Source organism: Oryctolagus cuniculus, chromosome 1 (genome assembly GCF_964237555.1).
Source record: "Oryctolagus cuniculus chromosome 1, mOryCun1.1, whole genome shotgun sequence".
NCBI classification, from domain to species: domain Eukaryota; kingdom Metazoa; phylum Chordata; class Mammalia; order Lagomorpha; family Leporidae; genus Oryctolagus; species Oryctolagus cuniculus.
Window position 1 is genome coordinate 180,206,332 of NC_091432.1, and position 21,160 is coordinate 180,227,491.

The 21,160-nt window shown below is 36.8% G+C and overlaps 1 protein-coding gene across 19 annotated transcripts in view; it reads left to right on the forward strand.

Moving 5' to 3' along the window:
• The window catches only part of CNTLN (centlein), a 396,518-nt gene that overhangs the window by 270,678 nt on the left and 104,680 nt on the right, over positions 1 to 21,160 (forward strand). For 15 of the 19 annotated variants that reach the window (XM_051845306.2, XM_070052667.1, XM_051845229.2 and 12 more), the window contains 2 exons: positions 2,486 to 2,561; positions 2,648 to 2,871. The exons of 3 other annotated variants lie outside the window; for them this stretch is intronic. In XM_051845306.2, the coding sequence (XP_051701266.2) occupies positions 2,486 to 2,561; positions 2,648 to 2,871 (300 nt within the window). Of the gene's footprint in view, positions 1 to 2,485; positions 2,562 to 2,647; positions 2,872 to 21,160 lie in introns of those variants that run through there. One more of the 19 variants, XR_011380190.1, reaches the window with a different exon arrangement.

Sequence of the window (21,160 nt, forward strand, 5' to 3'; positions counted from 1 at the left end):
CCCTCTTCCAGGCCAGCTCTCTGCTGTGGCCAGGGAGTGCAGTGGAGGACGGCCCAAGTCCTTGGGCCCTGCACCCCATGGGAGATCAGGATAAGCAGCTGGCTCCTGCTATCGGATCAGCGTGGTGCGCAGGCTGCAGCTCACTGGCCGTGGCGGCCATTGGAGGGTGAACCAACGGCAAAGGAAGACCTTTCTCTCTGTCTCTCTCTCTCACTGTCCACCCTGCCTGTCAAAAAAAAAAAAAAAAAAAAAGAGAAAAGAAAAATTTTGTAGTGATATATAAGAGAAATTCTTCATGATTTATGGATGGATGAAGAGAATTAAGACATGATATCAAAGTTTGATTCAGTAAAATTACACATTGATAAATTAGACATCATCAAAATTGAGAACATTTTCTCTGTGAAAAACCGTATTTAGAGGATGAGAAAACAAGCCGCAATTTGGGAAGAATATTTACAAGCCATGTATCTGATAAAAGATTTTCATCTTGAATATATAAAGAACTCTTAAAACATAATAATAAAAGACAGTATAATTAGAAAATGACCAAGAGATATGAGCAGCTATTTCATCAAAAAAGTATAAGAAATAAGCAAATATTAAGATGTTCAGCATCACTACTGATAAGAGAAATTCAGATTAAGGCCATGATGAGCTACACATAGGTTAAAACAGCTAACATAAGTGTATGTTAGCAATACCAATTGCTGGCAAGGATACAGAGAAACCAGTCTCTTATACATTGCTAATTTGCATATAAAATGGTACAATATAGCACTCTATGAAACAGTGGCAGTTTCTGAGAATGCTAATTTGCCATGCAACCTGTCTATCCTTACTCATGGACAATTATCCAACAGAAATAAATAATATCTGAAAACCAGGAGCAATCAAAATTTTCTTCAATAGCTGAACAGATACATTGGTGGTATACTATTCCACAGAATACTACTCAGCGATGAAAAGGAACAAATTATATGATAGATGCAATGCGTAGCTTTGTAACCTCAACATTACTGTCTTGGGGACTAGGCTTTCCTTCCTTCTCTCTGAATTTTGTGTTGCTATTTAAATAGAATTTGAAGACCAGAAGGAGTTATGAATTTACCTATGTTTTACTTGCCACTTTGCTGGTCACTTATTTGTCTCTTTGGATTCTTTCTTTTATTTCCATTTCTGGTTTGTGAGGATTTTCCTTAATGTTTGTAATGGTTAGGAAGATTCTGTAAGTGAGTTTGTTTCAGTGTTTGATATTTCTCTGAGTTCCTGTTTCAGTAATAGCACTGTAAAGAGAAGCCAAATTCTTTTTTATTTTAGTTCCAGTAATTTCATACCAAGTCTGGTGTTTGATGTTAGTAATTCAATTGGAAATGGTTTTGGATTTTTTCCCCCACTGCTGTTTATGTGACTGACATTTAAATACTAACTGAATCTTAATAAAATCATGAAACATGTAAAAATTATCTTATATGATAGTTATGTTATTCAGCTTTTTATTAATACAACAGAATACCTGGCATAAGCTGTTGATGAAAGTTTTTTATGACTCATGGTTCTGGAGGTTCACAGTAGATCAGACAGGCAGCATTGATTCGACCCTGATGAGGGTGGTGGATGGCATTTGTAGAGCTATTGTGGAAGATGGATCACATGGCAAGCAAGAAGCAGAGAGAAAATCTGGGCATGACTCAGGTGTTAATCACCAACTGACTCCAGGAACTACCTTCTAAGGACAGACCTCCCTAAGGACTTCTGGCCGGCCCACCTTCTGAACAGCACAATCGGACTAAGTTCCTTAACATCCCTTTGGTACCATGTATTTTAGGTTTAAAGTCTTATATGAGGCTGGTGCCACAGCTCAATAGGCTAATCCTCCACCTGTGGCGCCAGCATCCCAGGTTCTAGTCCCAGCTGGGGCGCCGGATTCTGTCCTGGTTGCCCGTCTTCCAGTCCAGCTCTCTGCTATGGCCCGGGAGTGCAGTGGAGGATGGCCCAAGTGCTTGGGCCCTGCACCCCATGGGAGACCAGGAGAAGCACCTGGCTCCTGGCTTCGGATCAGTGCGGTGCGCCGGCCTCAGTGTGCTGGCTGCAGCGGCCATTGGAGGGTGAACCAACGGCAAAAGGAAGACCTTTCTCCCTGTCTCTCTCTCGCTCACTGTCCACCCTGCCTGTCAAAAAAAAAAAAAAAAGAAATTGAACGTTAAGATTTTATAACCTCTGAAAGTTATTGCTATTTACACCCAACTTATAAGTGTTTTTGGGTTAAATTTCTATTTTGAGTAGAATTTGTATCAATATCTTCTGCCAGCTTTTTTACCCTTAGTGTATATATGATAAGTTCATTTGTGAGTTATTGGTATCAGTTTTGACTTTTTTTTGTTTAGACCTTTTAAAACACATTTTAAAAGAGACATTACTTATTATGTTAATACATTTAACGTTATTATTGAATAGTAATCCAATTTTTCTGATTTCATACAAGAACACCAAAAAGCCAGCTTCTCAAAAGAAGAGTAGTAATATGCAAAAGAACCCATATACAACAATTCCTACTAGAGGTAAGAATTGATATGAAATTAACAAAAAGTCTTTTTGAATTTAAGCAGATTTTTAAAATGTCATCTACAACATTATTTTTATATAGTCACCAGAGAAAAGTACAGAAGTATAACTGCCCAGAAATCAAGTAGCAATCTTATTTTATTACGAGAACGGATTATATCCTTGCAACAGCAAAACACTATACTTCAGAATGCAAAAAAAACTGCGGAATTATCTGTTAGAGAATATAAGGAAGTGAACGACAAACTCCTTCATCAGCAGCAAGTATCTGATCAACGATTTCAGACGAGCAGACAGACAATAAAGGTAAAGAAAGCTTTAAGATTGAATTATAATGGAACATATTATAAAAGTAAATATTTTTCTTACATATATTGTTTAGTTCATATTTGTATTATATATATCTTAAAAAATAATTCCAGACACTGTTAACAGATAATTTGCTTATTATTAGATTTCTTAATTAAGGGGCAGCCTACATGAAAGAAGAAAAACAGTACATTTAAAAGACAAACAGATTTTTCTAGCATTCTTTTTCCAATTAGTTTCTCTCTTATTTTTAGCATTTTTCTATGTTCTACATTGTGGTGTGTCCTAGTTTGAAAATCAGGCTCCATAAATGCATTTAGTACTCCCATTTGACCATGTCTAAAACTTTGTCCTTGTGATTGTAAATTACATTATTTAACTAGTACATTTCTCAGTTAACTATCTGTAAATAGGAGTGGGAAATATGAAAATGTTAATATATATATCTACCTTAGTGTGTCCTAATTGATGTTTTTCTATCAAACATGCTTTTATTGAAGTGAATTGAGTTTTATGCAATAATTTTTAGACATATTATTCCTTACTTCTGGTTATCATAGATTAACCTTAAAGCAAATGAAGAAGGTAATATTATTCCTTAAATTGCCATTCTTAAAAGTATTTGCTTGTATAAGGAACAATTTTTTTGGAACTCTGTTTTTTTTTTCACACACAAAAAAATTCACTTCATTGTATTAGAAAATAACTTTGAAGTTACTATCGCAGATAATTTTAAATTACCTCCAAATTATCTAATTCTAGTATCTTTTGCTGTGATTCAAATAGTACTTAGCCATGTTTTCATTGGAATGGGTTAATGTTACAATAGTTACTAGTAAGAATCGTAGTCCCAAGAGTACCCTTGTATCCCAACCTTATCTAAAATCAAAACTACCCTGAAAGTTTGGGTATTTCACAGATTTGGCCTTTGGGAATTTAGGAGTGTCACACCAGGTGCAAATGCGCTGTATGGTAGAATTTGCAAACACTCACTAATACCACAGCCACCATACAGGAACCAGATTTCCTGAGAGGATTTGGTGAACCTATTCTTTTTTTACTGGCTGAAACTTTCTCTTCCTTCACTATCATCTCTGAGTTCTTTGTCTCTGTCTCTTTTCATGTATTTCTTCTTTCTACTATCCTTCTTTACTCCTTCCTTCTCTAGTTAAATAATCTTACATTTTATATCATACCATGGAATTATGGACTATCTGTATTCCTAAGGGATTTTTGTTTGTTTTGGTAAAAAAGCAATGTGAAGTGAAAAAAATCTTCAAAGAACAAAGGGAAAAAAATCTTAGCCTTAATATATCTACCTTATTACTACATCAAAAACATTTGAGCTCTAATTTTTTTTTCTTAAATAATATATCAGGCCACTGGCATATCATGACTAGTAAAAGGTAAATTATGAAACTCTCAGGTTGAAATTGTATAAAAAGGCCACAGTTATTACAGAAACAGGCAGCATGTTTTTCCACTGAGAAATAATTCAAAATAGTGGGCAAATCACATATTTTGGAATTCCTTAATGTATATATAGTATAAAAAAAACAGTAAATTGGTACACTAGGAATTCAACTAAAAATCTGTATGAATTTTTTTTCCCTTCCTTCTTAGCATCAAATTCTTGCTCCCTTTCTTTCAACCCTTAAGGAACCATATTTGGTTTACCAAATAAGAAATACGTGCATTTAGCAGAGATTGCAACTACTTGTATTGTAAACATTAGGAGGTATAAGAAACACTTGAGTTACTGTGGAATTCATGGACATTTTACAGAGACTGGTACAGATGATAAAATGAGTTGTTATTCTAAAATGCATTCTTCCCTAAGCCAACAAGTGAAGCTACCGCAAAATTACTAAATTTTAGCCATTTCACATCTCACCTATTACAGATACAGAATTATTGGAGGATATGAGTTCTACATTAAATTTTTATTGTTTGCCAAATTGCTCTCCAAATTAATTCTACCAGTTTTTACTCTTATTGCAAGAGTGCTAGAGTGAGTTTCCTTACATCTTTGCCAATACTTAATATTGTCAGACTTAATTTTTTTTTTTTTTTTTTTTTTTTTTGGACAGGCAGAGTGGACAGTGAGAGAGACAGAGAGAAAGGTCTTCCTTTTGCCGTTGGTTCACCCTCCAATGGCCGCTGTGGCCGGCACGCAGTGGCCGGTGCACCACGCCTATCTGAAGGCAGAAGCCAGGTGCTTATCCTGGTCTCCCATGGGGTGCAGGGCCCAAGGACTTGGGCCACCCTCCACTGCACTTCCCTGGCCATAACAGAGAACTGGCCTGAAAGAGGGGCAACCGGGACAGAATCCGGCGCCCCGACCGGGACTAGAACCCGGTGTGCTGGCGCCGCAAGGCGGAGGATTAGCCTAGTGAGCCACGGCACCGTCAGACTTAAATTTTTATAAGTCTATCAGTGAGACATGAGATTTAAGATTTTTAAGCTATCATTTATCATTCCTTCTGTTCTTGCTATTTCATACAACAACCATAATTTACTGGTTGTATACAACTTGATTTTATAAATACTTTATTGCCAAATGGTAGAGTTGCTCACATCATAATATGAACTAGTATTTAAATTATTTCTCCTGATCTTTCTATTTCTCCTGTTCCTTAATGACCTTCTGTCACCATGTTGTCAGTAATGCATTCAATATCTTGAATGTCAGTACCTAGATTTGATTTAGATGTGTTCCTTCACAGAAAAGGCCAAAGTTTTAATAAAAAATTTTTGTATCTAAAAATTAATAGCATACCTAGATTGGAAAAGATTTATGTATTTTAAATTTCTAAAGAAGTCCTTAAATTGTGAAAGCAATTCACATACTATAAAATCTATCCTTTTCAATAGTACAATTCAGTGATTTTTAGTCTAGTCCTAAAGTTGTGTAACAATCACCACCATTAATACCATGCTATTTTCATCATCTCAAGAAGAAACCTATTAGCATTTTCTTCCTATCCCACCCACTTCTGATCACCTGACAATTGCTAATCTACTTTATGTCTATATGGATTTACCTAACCTAAATATTTCTTACAAATTGAATCACTGAATTTGTGGGCTTTTGTGACAGGCTTGTTCCACTTAATGTAATATTTTCAAGATTCATCCACATATATATCCTCTGCTTACTTTTTGTTACTGCATAATATTCCATTTTATATATATATATGTATATATATATATTTACACACATACATACACACACCCTATTTTGTACTGTTTTCACTTTTTGGCTATCCTGAGTAATATACTGTAAACATTTGTATAGAAGTTCTTCTGTGGATATATGTTTTCATTTCTTTTGAGTATATACCAAGGAGTGGAATTTCTGAATCATCTGATAATTTTTTTCTTGAAACTTTAGGAGAGCTGTCAAAGCTCCTGCACCATTTTATGGCTAGCAATGTATGAGAGCTCAGGTTTCACTACATCTTCCCCTGCAAGCGTGATGTGCACTTCAGATTACTGCTATCTAACTTAGTATCTCACTATGGTTTTGATTTGCATTTTGCTAATACTTTTGAGCATGCTTTGGTGTTTACTGGCCATTTGTATGTCATCCGTAGAGAAATATCTATTCATACCATTTTCTCAATTTTAAAATTGTCATTTTATTGTTAGGTATTAAGAGTTTTTTTAAACATTTTGGCTATAAGACCCTTATCAGTATTTGCCTCATGAATATTTCTTCCCATTATATATACTGTCTTTTAATTTTATTGATAATGTTCTTTGATACATAGCGCTGTATAATTTTGGTGAAGCCCAATTTATATATTATTTTATTGCTTACACTTCAGGAATCACAATATCTAGAATTTGTGTTCTAATTCAGTTCTTATATATACATTTTCTTCAAAGAGGTTTATAATTAAAAGCTGTTAAATTAGTTCTTTGATTGATTTTGAGTTAATTTTGTATATGAGATAGCACTCCAAAGTCATTTTGGGGGGCATATGGATAGCCAGTTATCATAGCAGGGTCTGCATCAAAGAAAATTATTTCTTCACTGTATTATGTTGGCACTCTTGAGAAAAATCAGTTGATTTTAGATATATGTGTTTATTTTAGATTTCTAATTCTATTCCATTGGTCTGTGTGTCTTATCTGCTATTTGAGAATGACAAATTCCTAATACCTCTTAAGTATGTAGTAAGCTTTAAAAATGAAGCTGTATTGTTTTTCAAGATTATTTTGGCATTATTCAGTGTGAATTTGAGATCAACTTGTCAGTTTCTGCAAAAAGGCAGTTGGGATTTTGGTAGAGATTACATTGAATTTGTAGTTTGGAGAACATGCCTACCTTAACAATATAATTCACTGATAATCTGCTCGTTACAAGGTTTATAATAATATCTCCTTCTTAAATCTTGATTTTAGTAATATTGATCTCTCTTCTTGGGCAGTCTACTGAAATATTTGTCAATGTTATTGATTCTTATTTATTGTTTTGAGAGGCACAGAAACAAGCAAACAGATAGAATGCTCTCACCTGCCTGTTCACTCTTTAGATGTCCATAAATTCTGGGGCTAGAGCCAGGATTGAGGAATGCATTGTAGGTCACCTACCTGGCAGGCAAAAATCCAGTCATTTAAGCTATTACCAAGAATCAAATCCAGACATCGAATGTGGGATGTGGATCTTTAACCATGAGACTGAACAGTTGCTACAGTTCATCTTTTTAAAGAACAAACTTTAGTTTTGTTGCTTTTTCTCTATTGTTTTTAAATTACTTTTTTCATATCTTTCTTTTCCAATCTTTGTTATATTTCTTTATTTTATTTTATTTATTTATTTATTTTTTATTTTTTGGCAGGCAGAGTGGACAGTGAGAGAGAGAGACAGAGAGAAAGGTCTTCCTTTTGACGTTGGTTCACCCTCCAATGGCTGACGCGGCTGGTGCGCTGCGGCCGGCGCACCACACTGATCCGAAGGCAAGAGCCAGGTACATATCCTGGTCTCCCATGGGGTGCAGGGCGCAAGCACTTGGGCCATCCTCCACTGCACTCCCTGGCTACAGCAGAGAGCTGGCATGGAAGAGGGGCAACCGGGACAGACTCCGGCGCCCCGACCGGGACTAGAACCTGGTGTGCCGGCGCCGCAAGGCAGAGGATTAAGCCTAGTGAGCCGCGGTGCTGGCTGTTATATTTCTTTTTTTTTTTTATTTTTATTTTTATTTTTTTTTATTTTTTGACAGGCAGAGTGGACAGTGAGAGAGAGAGACAGAGAGAAAGGTCTTCCTTTTGCCGTTGGTTCACCCTCCAATGGCCGCCGCGGCCGGCGCGCTGCGGCCGGCGCACTGCGCTGATCCGATGGCAGGAGCCAGGAGCCAGGTGCTTTTCCTGGTCTCCCATGGGGTGCAGGGCCCAAGCACCTGGGCCATCCTCCACTGCACTCCCTGGCCACAGCAGAGGGCTGGCCTGGAAGAGGGGCAACCGGGACAGAATCCGGCGCCCCGACCGGGACTAGAACCCGGTGTGCCGGCGCCGCTAGGCGGAGGATTAGCCTAGTGAGCTGCGGCGCCGGCCTTGGCTGTTATATTTCTAACTTTGTTATTTCCTACTTACACTTTCTATCAAGGTAGTTGTTTACGTTACTGACTTGGGATCTTTCTTATTTTGAAAAAGACATTTAAAAGCATGATTTTCCTCAAAGCACCATGTTAGCTGTACATCCTGTAAGTTTTGGTACATTGTGTTCAGTTTTTATTTATTTCAATGTATTCTCTAGTTTGTGATTCCTCTTTTGACCCATTGTTTCATTTCTACATATTTGTGAATTTTCTTTCTTTTTTTAAAATTTATTTGACAGACAGTGGGTGGGGGGGAGAAAGAGAAAGAGAAAGATCTTCCTTCCGTTTGTTCACCCCCCAAATGGCCGCTACGGCCAGAACTATGCTGATCCGAAGCCAGGAGCCAGGTGATTCTTCCCAGTCTCCCATGCTGGTGCAGGCGCCCAAGCACTTGGGCCACCCTCCACTGGCCTCCCGGGCCACAGCAGAGAGCTTGACTGGAAGAAGAGCAACCGGGACTAGAACCCGGTGCCCATACGGGATGCTGGCGCCGCAGGCGGAGGATTAACCAAGTGAGTCACAGCACCAGCCCCTTGTGAATTTTCTAAATTTCCTTCTTGTCAATGTTTGCTAATTTCATTACATTGTGGTCAGAGCACTATGAACCTAGTTTTTAAAAATGCTTTAATACTTACTTTGTTGCCTAACAAATGGTAAATGCTGGAGAAGTTTCCAGGTACATTGGAGAATGTGTATTCTTCTGTTCTTAGGTTAAGTGTTCAAATTATCTGTTCAGTTTAGTTGGCAAATGGTGAATTTCAACTTTTATGTTTCCTTGCTGATTTGCTTTCTGGTTGCTTTATCAGTTGCTAACTGGAATATTAAAATCTTGCACTATTTATTACAATTTTTGTTGAGATATAATTCATATGCTATACAGTTCTCTCATTCAAGGTGTTTAATTGAGTAGTTATATATTCCTAGAGTTGTACAAGCATCAAAACATCTCAAAATCAGTTTAGAACATTTTTATCACCTCAAAAAAGAAACCCTGGAGACCAGCATTATGGCACAGTGACTTAAACTGCTACTTGTAACACCAATATCCTGTATCAGAGTGCTGGTTTTAGTCTGGGTTATTCCATTTCCTACCCTGTCCCTGCAAATGCTCCTGGCAGGGCAACAAAAGATTACCCTCATGTTCAAGTTCATTTCAGAATTGGCCATTGCAGGCATTTGGGAAATGAGCCTGAGAATGGAAGATCTCTGTCTCTCCCTCTCTCTGTTGCTCTTCCTGTCAAATCAATAAATCTTAAAATGAATTTTTTAAATAGGTAGCTGTCCTCCCTCTGTTCCCCTACCTTTCCTGATATTAGGAAACCACTTTCTCTCTTGATTTACCTAATCTGTACATGTCATGTAAATGAAATAATACAGTGCATAGCATATTATAACTAGCTTCTTTTACTTACCATGTTTTTAAAGTTCACTTATGATGTAGAATTTATCATATTAATGTAAGAAGTTTGAAAATTTGTCTGTTCATGAAGTCAATGAAAAAACTCAAAAAATGATTGGGAAAATTATATTTTTGTAGCATTAGGTACAGAATTTAATCTTCTAAGGATTAATAAAAATCCCTAGGGGTATTAATTAATGGCTCAAAGAAACCACAGATTTTTCTAAACCATTAATTAGACTCCTTAAAGATGAAAAATCAAATAATTTGCATGAAATCATGAAACTTTTATTGAGATCTTTCTAAGCATATTGAGGGACACTTCCGATTTCTCCACAACTCTGGAAAATAACCAAAGGCTTGAAAATATCTAGGATAAACCCCCCTTCCCCGCCGCCACCCATACACACACCAGGAAGAACAGCTGAGTCTCAATAAGTACAGCAAGCCTTGTGGCATTTTAACTTGCCACATTCCCTTTCCCACTCTCTATCTCAGTGGTAGCTTGGAAAAATAATAGTCTGGGTCCCCCAGGCAGCCTGGCAAATATGAGAAGCAACAGAAGGGAGATCTTTCAGAACCTCATTTCCAAACAATTGTCATATTTAACCTCTAGTAGTTCCCTGGAAGAAACTCACTTAAAAAGATGACTCTGATCTCATTCAGGATGTGCAGCCTTCATTCTGGCAGGAGATGGTTTGAGTGCTGCATCACAACCAATTATAGGCCAGTGTTTAAACTTCTGATCTCTGAAGAGATTGATGATAGTTTAGGCCAAACAGTTTATTAACAAAAGACCTTAAAAGGAAAATCTGGGTAATGAGATATCCCTAAGTTTGATAGACTGTGATGCTCCTATGAATCTGGAGGTCACATGAATTCACAGAGCTGTGTGCATGCTCAAGAAAGAAATGTGGAAGCCTAAACTCTTGCTTCTGGCTTTGTTGAGGCTGTGCATAAGCAGATAGTAAGTGTGAAGGCAACATTGCTTATGACAGCAGTGTTGACAGTAACCAACGTGTGGAAATAAGCTTAATGTCTGTTAGTTGATGAGTAGGTAAAGTGTGGTACATACATGCAATGAAATATTATTCAGCCACAGAAAGCAATGAATAACTGATACATGCTACAGCATGGATGAACCTTGAAAACATTACATGCAGTGAAAGAAGCTAATCACAAAAGACCATTATGAGAAATACCCAGTACAGGAAAATTTATACAGGCAGAAAGTAGATTAGTGGTCATGCAGCAACTTGGGGAGAAAAGTGAATTTGCTTGTGATGCATGAAGTATGTGGGGTTCTTTGTAAAGGGATTTTTAAAACAATTTTTAAGTAATTTAAAGAAAGCAGATTCCATGTAGTTCATAATTACAATTCTAAAAATATAATCATACTTGCCTCCATTTCTTGATTTTTATGATTTTTAATTTACTTTATAGTTACAGGCTTAATATTCCACTAAATAAAATTTGAACAAGTAAAAAGTAGAAAGAGCACTGTTCAGCAGTGCTCTTTTTAATATAAAAATGTTATAAATAGTAATCAAACCCAAGATGTCAATTTCACTCATGTACATTAAAAAAATTTTGAACTCTATATATTAGCTACCACAAATCAGAGAAAATGTTATATTTGTCATTTTAGATCTTATTTCACTAAACATAATGGTCTTCAGTTACATCCATTTTGTTGCAAAAGACAGGATTTCATTCTTTTTTATGTCTGAGTACTTTTCCATTAAGTGTGTGTATATGTGTGTGTGTGTGTGTGTGTGTGTATAATTACTGGGATTACTGGGTCAAATCAAATCACATGTCTGGTTTTAGGATTCTGAGGAATCACCATTACTGTCTCCCATAATAGTTGTAATATGATGAAAATGTAAAATTGGGGTAATGGTTGCACATACATGTGAATATACTAAAAAAATGCTGAGTTGTACACTTTAAATGGGTAAATTGTGTGGTATATGAATTGTATCTTAGCAAAAATTTTTAATGCTTATATTATTTATTTTCATCTACTTGTCAGAGAGAGAAAGAACATGTGTGACAGAGAAATCTCTGTTTGCTAGTCCATTCCCAAATACAAGGGCTGGGCCAGGCTGAAGCCAGGGGCTCAGAACTCCATCCAGTGCTCCCATGTGCATGTCAGGAGCATAAACTCTTGAGCCAGCATGCAGTGCTTCTTGGGATGCATTAACAAGAAGATGGATCAGAATCAGAGGAGCCAGACTTGATCCCAGGCATTCTGATATGGATGCAGATGTCCTAAGTAGCAGTTTACTCACTGCTTGCCCCTCAACAAAGCTTTTAAAATACTGTTGTTATATGGAAAACACATAGACCATTAGTAATAACTGCAAGAATGTTACTGATAATGCATTGACTCATTATTGACAGAATAATATAACAAAATTTATTCTCTGTTCAAACTAATAAAGCACATTGCCAACAGAGAAATTGATTAGGTAATAAATATTATGATAAAATTTAAGAGCTAGGTATTTTTTAGGTGTTAAATTACTAATAACCAAAGCATAGACCTCACTTACCATTAAACTCAACAAAGTAAAATACATTTAAAGTGAATTTACAAACAGTTTTACAACAAAGTAAAATACATTTAAAGTAAAATTTCTTATCTTCACATATTAAGATCTACTGCAAAAAAGAAAGCCAAGAGAATGAGTAATAGTGTAGAACAGATGCTATTGACTGATTTTTCCAATTTGAATACTAAGTTCTTTGACTTAAGGTTTTTACTCATAGTTCATCTGAACCATGTAAAACTGAGTCTTAGATCTTAAGAATAATGAGATCTAAATATCATCTTCTTCTGTGTGTGTGATATTACTTAAGTACAATATGACTGTGATACTTTTTCACAGTCACATTATCAGCATTACATCAATTCAAACAGCATTAGCACACAGGAGTGAAACTATCAGAATCTATTTTATAGTGGCTTGACCAATTTGCATTCCCACCAATAGTGGTTTAGTGTCCCTTTTTCCCCACATCCTCTCCAGCATCTATTGTTGGTAGATTTCTGAATGTGAGCCATTCTAACCGGATGAGGTGAAACCTCATTGTAGTTTTGATTTGCATTTCCCTGATTGCTAGTGATCTTGAACACTGTTTCATGTGTTGGTTAGCCATTTGGATTTCCTCTTTTGAAAAATGCCTATTGAGGTCCTTGGCCCATCTCTTAAGTGGGTTGTTTGTTTTGATGTTGTGGAGTTTCTTGATCTCTTTGTAGATTCTGGTTATCAACCCTTTATTAGTTGCATAGTTTGCAAATATTTTTCCCATTCTGTCATTGCCTCTTCACTTTCCTGACTGTTTCTTTTGCAGTACAGAAACTTCTCAATTTGATGCAATCCCAAATGTTAATTTTGGCTTTGACTGCCTGTGCTTCTGAAGTCTTTTCCAAGAAGTCTTTGCCGGTACCTATAAGATGCAGGGTTTCTCTGATGTTCTCTAATAATTTGATGGTGTCAGGTCGTAGATTTAAGTCTTTAATCCATGTTGAGTGAATTTTTGTGTAAGGTGAAAGGTAGGGGTCTTGCTTCATGCTTCTGCATGTGGAAATCCAATTTTTCCAGCACCATTTATTGAATAGACTGTCCTTACTCCAGGGATTGGTTTTGGATCCTTGATCAAATATGAGTTGGCTGTAGATGTTTGGATTCATTTCTGGTGTTTCAGTTCTGTGCCATTGGTCTATCCATCTGTTTCTGTACTAGTACCATGCTGTTTTGATTACAACTGCCCTGGAGTATGTCCTGAAATCTGGTATTGTGATGCCTCCGGCTTTGTTTTTGTTGTTCAAGATTGCTTTAGCTATTCGAGGTCTCCTGTGTCTCCATATCAATTTCAGCATCATTTTTTTCCAGATCTGAGAAGATGGTCTTCGGTATCTTGATTGGTATTGCATTGAATCTGTAAATTGCTTTTGGGAGAATGGACATTTTGATGACATTCATTCTTCCAATCCATGAGCATGGAAGATTTTTCCATTTCTTGGTATCCTCTTCTATTTCTTTCTTTAAGGTTTTGTAATTTTCATCGTAGAGATCCTTAACGTCCTTGGTTAAGTTTATCCCAAGGTATTTGATTGTTTTTGTAGTTATTGTGAATGGGATTGATCTTAGAAGTTCTTCCTCAGCTGTGGCATTGCCCGTGTATACAAAGGCTGTTGATTTTTGTGCATTGATTTTATATCCTGCTACTTTGCCAAACTCTTCTATGAGTTCCAATAGTCTCTTAGTAGAGTTCTTTGGGTCCCGTAAATAAAGAATCATATCATCTGCAAAGAGGGATAGTTTGAGTTCTTCCTTCCTAATTTGTATCCCTTTAATTTCTTTTTCTTGCCTAATAGCTCTGGCTAGAACTTCCAGAACTATATTGAATAGCAGTGGTGAGAGTGGGCATCCCTGTCGGGTACCAGATCTCAGTGAAATGCTTCCAACTTTTCCCCATTCAATAGGATGTTGGCCGTGGGTTTTTCATAGATTGCTTTGATTGTATTGAGGAATGTTCCTTCCATACCCAGTTTGCTTAGAGTTTTCATCATGAAAGGGTGTTGTATTTTATCAAATGCTTTCTCGGCATCTATTGAGATAATCATATGGTTTTTCTTCTGCTGTCTGTTAATGTGGTGTATCACATTGATTGTTTTGCGCACATTGAACCATCACTACATACCAGGGATAAATCCCATTTGGTCTGGGTGGATGATGTTTCTGATGGAAGTCAGTCTGGAGATTCCTCAGACTGACTGTATGGTAGGGTGAATATAACCCTACCATACAACCCAGCCATCCCACTCCTTGGAAATTATCCAAAAGAAATTTAATTGGCAAACAAAAAGGCTGTCTGCACCTTACTGTTTATTGCAGCTCAACTCAAAATAGCTAAGACCTGGAACCAACCCAAATGCCCATCAACAGTAGACTGGATAAAGAAATTATGGGACAAGTACTCTATTGAATACTATACAGCAGTCAAAAACAATGAAACCCGGTCATTTGCAACAAGATGGAGGAACTTGGAAAACATCATGCTGAGTGAATTAAGCCAGTCCCAAAGGGACAAATATCATATGGTCTCCCTGATCAGCGACAACTAACTAAGCACCAAAGGGGCAACTTGTTGAAGTGAAATGGACACTATGAGAAACAGTGACTTGATCAGCTCTTGTCCTGACTGTTGATGTACAATGTAATACTTTATCCATTTTAGTTTTTTTTGTTCTAGTACTATTGGTTGAACTCTGTAATTAACACACAATTACTCTTAGGTGGTTAAATTTTAACTGAAAAGTGATCCCTGTTAGGAATTTGGAAAACATTATGCTGAGTGAAATAAGCCAATCCCAAAGGGACAAATACCATATGTTCTCCCTGATCGGTGACAGCTAATTGAGCACCAAAAAGGAAACCTGTTAAAGTGAAATGAACACTATGAGAAATGGTGACTTGATCAGCCCTCACCCTGACTGTTGATGAACAACTTAATACGTTATCCCTCTTAGTGTTTTTTTTGTTTGTTTGTTCTACTTAATACTTTTGGTTGAATACTGTAATCAATACACAATTCTTCTTAAGTGCTGAAACTTAACTGAAAAGTGATCACTGTTAAATATAAGAGTGGGAATAAGAGAGGGAAGAGATATGCAATTCGGGACATGCTCAAGCTGACTTACCTCAAACAGTAGAGTTAGAAACTTACCAGGGGATTCCAATTCAATCCCATCAAGGTGGCATGTACCAATGCCATCTCACTAGTCCCAGTGATCAATTTCTGTTCACAATTGATCATAATGATAGGACTAAGAACCAAAGGGATCACATAAACAAGACTAGTGTCTGAAAATACTAGCTGATAGAATCAAAAAGGGAGAGAACGATCCAACATGGGAAGTGAGATACACAGCAGACCCATAGAATGGCAGATGTCCTAAACAGCACTCTGGCCTCAGAATCAGCCCTTAAGGCATGCGGATCCGGCTGAAAAGCCCATGAGAGTATTTCAGGCATGGAAAGCCATGAGAGTTTTGCAGGATACAGTATTCTGAATTGGTAGGCTTTTTTTTGTTTTGTTTTGTTTTGTTTTTCTTTTAGTACTTGAAATATGTCTTGCCATTATCTCCTTGCCTGAAGGGTTTGGCATGAGAAGTTTGGAGTGAGTCTAATTGGGTTTCCTCTGAATTTGATTTGTTTTTTCTCTCATGCTCATTTAAGATCTGTTCTTTGTGTTTCACTGAGGTGAATTTTGCTACAATGTGTCATGGTAAAGTACTTTTCTGGTCGTGTCTATTGGGAGTTCTTTGTACTACTTATACTTGGATATCTCTTTCTTTCTCTAGATTGAGGAAGTTCTCTGTTGTTATTTCATTAAGAAGGCCTTGTATTCCTTTATCTCTTCCCACACCTTCTGGAATTCCTAGGATCTATAAGTTGGACCATTTCATAGAATCTTGTAACTCTCCAATTGTTATTTTTAATTTTCAAATTTCTTCTTGTATTTGGTCTGACGGTATTAATTCCAGAACTTTGCCTTCTAGTTCTGATATTCTTTCTTCTGTCTTCTCTATTCTATTGATAAGATTTTCTACTGCATTTTTTAACTTTATTTAATGAATATAAATTTCCAAAGTACAGAATATGGATTACAATGGCTTCCCCCCCATAACATCCCTCCAACCTGCAACCCTCCCCTTATCCACTCCCTCTCCCCTTCCATTCACATCAAGATTCATTTTCTGTTCTCTTTATATACAGAAGATCAGTTTAGCATACATTAAGTAAAGATTTCAACAGTTTGCTCCCACACAGAAACATACATAAAGTGCATTTTTTAATTTGATCTGTTGAATTCTTCATTTCCATTATTTCATTCTGGTTTCTCTTTGATATCTCAATTTCTTGAGAGTGTTTTTCATTTAGATCATGAAGTTGTTTCTGATTGCTTCTAAGTAATCTATTAATTTTCTGAATTCCTTTTCTGGCATGTCCTTGATCTGTTCTTCTTCAGCCTCCATTATTAAAGACTTGTATTGTTCCTTTTGGGGAGTTCATAAAGTCTTCCTTATTCTTATTCAGGATTTTTCCTTTTTTTTTTTTTTTGGCATTTCTGCTTGCTTTTGTCTTTAAGTTTGTGACATCGTGCCTGTGATGAGATTTCCCTCTGCTATGAGCTGCTATATGTCTGTACATTGCAAGTAGAATCATGCAGCCTTGCCTCCTGGAACGCTGTTTACTTCTAGATCATAATGGAGGTGGGTACCAGAGCTTTGGTGCACTAAACCCCAACTACTGGGGCCAGGCTCACTTCTCACTGTTGAAATGAAAAAAATCTAAAACTAACTGATGCTGAATATCAATTGCTTTTTGCTTCTGTACTGCGCTGCTTGATCAGTGATTTAATGCGGGATGCCCAGCATAAGAAAGGGGGGTGGAGGAGATAATTTTACCTCCATGACAGGCTTCACGAACTCCAGGAAGACGGGAAAGCCCAATTCTTAGAAAAACAAAACTTAGTAAATACTTCCTGAAATTAATGGTCTCCCACTTCCTTGTGTGACCACTTCCTTGTGTGACGCGTAGTCCACAGACTGCTGAGATACACCAATAAAATGCTCAAATTTAGATAATTGCCATATAAAGAATAAGAAACTAGCATACGTGTGTGAAGATGGATGTACTTGTTTACTCAAGAGTATAAAAACTCTGAGAAGGAGAGAGGCGGGGCTTCTCACCCCCACACTGCACTATGTTGTATGTGTGGTGGGAGCCCCAGCTAGCTGGCAATAAAACAATAAATCCTCTTGCCCTTGCAAGACTGTGACTGTCTTTTGTGGGTTAATTGGGAAGGGTCTCGGATCCCTTAACTCAGCATCACTGATGTGTTAAATGAGCTTGGGTTTTCAATGTTTAGGACTACTTCCTGTTGTACAGCTTGCGTGTTGGGGAATAAATCTCTGAAATGTTGTGAGGTGGCCCTCACAATTGATGGGCAAGTATGCAGGAGGCAAACATGGCAGCCCCCTGCTTACACTCAAAAATGTACACAATCAATATGGCTTCTCCCTGCTGGTTGTAGTTCCAGTTGGGGAAGGAGGCAGACATAGATGGACCAGGTTGTGCCCAGCCTCTCTGCTTGTCCCCCTATAATTTCTCCTTCTTCCTGCTTGGAGCTTCAATTGCATTTCACCAAGCTTTCCCACCCACCACTCCATGGACTAGCAACATCTCACCTTGTCTATAAAATTTCAACTGTTAGATATCACATGGAAATTTTGAGGGTTTTTTTTGTACATTGTATTTTTTGCCTTTTATTTTATTTTACTTTTTACCCAGAAACCTTTTACTTAAGGTATACAAACTTCATGCATTTCATAAAGACAACTTTAGGAATATAGTGATTCTTCCCTCCATACCTGCCCTCCCACCCACACTGCTACCCCTTTCCTCCTCCCTCTCCTATTGCCATTCCTATTTTTTACTAATCCCTATTTTCAATTAACTTTATGCAATACTGTTAACTCTATACCAAGTAAAGAGTTCAACAAATTGTATTAAAAATAACTATTCCACAGCGGTTCAAAAGTTGTTGCATCTTAAAGTGTTAACACTATATATTTATTTTAAAAAAAAATAGTGTTTCCTGAAATAATTCATGTTTAGAAAAATTGAAGTAATACTTATTATTCATTTGTATGTGAAAAGATGAAATATTATATCAATTTTGTCATTTTTCTCTATATTTGTTTAAATAACTAAATATGTTTCAAGAGGTATATTATTGCTACTCACTGAATTGTGCTTCTCCAAAATTCATATGCTGAAGACCCAATAAAGTGTAGGTACTGGGAGATGGGGCCTTTGGAGATGATTAGACTTAAACGGGGTCATATGGGTTGTGCCCTTGTGATGGATTAGTTTCCTTATAAGAAGAGAAACCAGAGCCTTCTCTTGCTTTGCCGTATCCAGACACCTTGAGAAGACCGACATCTGTAAGCTGAAGAACCTTTACCAGACCCCAAACAAGCTAACACCCCCAGAACTGTGAGAAAATTGATTTCTGTTCTTTTAGTCACCCAATCTGTGGTGACTAAGCAAATTAATGCATATTGGTACCAGAAAGATGGTACTGCAGTAACTAATACATAAATGGGGAAGTGGCTTTGAAACTCAGTCTCTGGATAGAGGTCAGAAGAATTTTAGGTTCACGTTAAAAATACCTATTTTAAGGGAAATTCTGATCAGGTCTTGGTAATAAGAAACATGTTATCAGAAACAGGAGGAAAAGCAGTAATTGTGATAAAGTGTAAAATTTTGGATGACTTTTTGTCCTTTTTTTAACTTTTATTTAATAAATATAAATTTCCAAAATACAGCTTTTGGATTACAGTGGCTTTTTCCCCCATAACCTCCCTCCCACCCGCAACCATCTCGTCTCCCGCTCCCTCTCCCATTCCATTCACATCAAGATTCAATTTCAATTATCTTTATATACAGAAGATCAATTAAGTATATACTAAGTAAAGATTTCAACAGTTTGCACCCATACAGAAACACAAAGTACTGTTTGAGTACTAGTTATACCGTTATATCACATAGGAATTTTGTTTTAGTATTTTGTGGAAGACAAACTTGTGAATGATGAATTGGATATTTAGTTGCGATTTCTAAGCAACAGATGAAAGGAGTGGCATGATTCCTTTTTATTATGTAAAATGAAAAAGGAGAGAGATGAATTGAAAAAAAAATGTTAAGGAAAAAAGAAACCACAGCTGGAAAATTTGATTCTACAAAATATTGCAAATACTGAGGAAGATAATTATGAAGAGAACATTAAGCATGTGGCTGAACAATCATTTGATTAGCAGATTTGTGTGAGTTAGCACCACGGACATAATCAGCCTTGTCAACAGAAGACAGGGATAGAGATTGAATTATACCATGAGGAATACTGCTAGCTGTGACTGATAGAAACAGAAAAACAAAACAGAATGAAGGAAGGCTGTCAAACATCTTGGATTTCATAATATAGGACCATAAATCTACCTGGCTGTGAGTGTGAACTCTTTTTTAAGAAAAGGGGAGGACCCTGAAAGAAATTCAGGTATCATTATGGCTGCCATGCTTACCACAGGCCCAGAATGCATAGTGTTGACAGCGTTGGGGGCCAGGGAAACAAAGTGTTCAAAGTAGTCCCCTAATCAATCAATGTCTCTCTCTCTGTGTATCTCTCTCTCTGTATCTCTCTCTCTCTCTCTCTCTCTCACACACACACGCACACACAATCTGCAGTTTACAGTTTTAGTTACCTGTAGTAAAGTAGAGTTCAAGGATATCAAGTGGAAAATTCCAGCAATAAATTATTTATGAGTTTCGATTGTGTACTGTTTTGAGTAGTTTGATGACAGGTTATGCTGCCCTGTCCCATCTCACCTGGATATGAATCATTCCCTTGTCCAGCATATGCATGTTATATAGGTTACTTGCTCCTTATTCATTTAGTACATTTTCTTAGTCATCAGATCAACTGTTTGGGTATTACACTGCATGTACTTAAGTAACCCTCATAGAATAGCCTAATGCCATGTTACAACACCGGTGTCATTCACCTCACTTCATGTAGTCACGTAGGATTGTATCATCTCACATCACAGGAAGGATGAATGCTGCACAATAAGATATTTTGAAAGAGAGTACATTCACACAGCTTTCATTATAGTATAATTGTTCTATTTTATTAGGTATTTGCTATTAGTTGTTAATATACTAGTATGCCTAATCTATAAATTATATGTGTAGGAAAAAAACAGTGCATAAAGGGTTTGGTACTATCCACAGTTCACGTGTCCATTGGGGATGTTGGAATATATCTCTCTCACAGATAAGGGAGAACTGCCACTTCCAAAATGGTAGTAAGAAACAGAATTTTAATATAATTTTATAATTTAAATTTATAATTTTTATCCTCTTCCTAGGTGATATTCCTCTTCCATCTTACATACCTTATTTTACATGCTAAAATTCATTAGTTTATCTATGTCTACAGCTATGAACATATATCTATATCTTGAAAATTTATTTCAGTCTTATTCTATGTCATGGATTTTTGTTCTTATCTTGGGCTCATTTCTTTTGCATCTTTATATCTTTTCAAATTGTAAGTTCTATAGTTCTGATCTTCCTGTTTGTTTTTACGCTTGCCCTCAGCCATGATGGGATGTTTTTACTTAGATTTGCAATTTTAGTTCTCA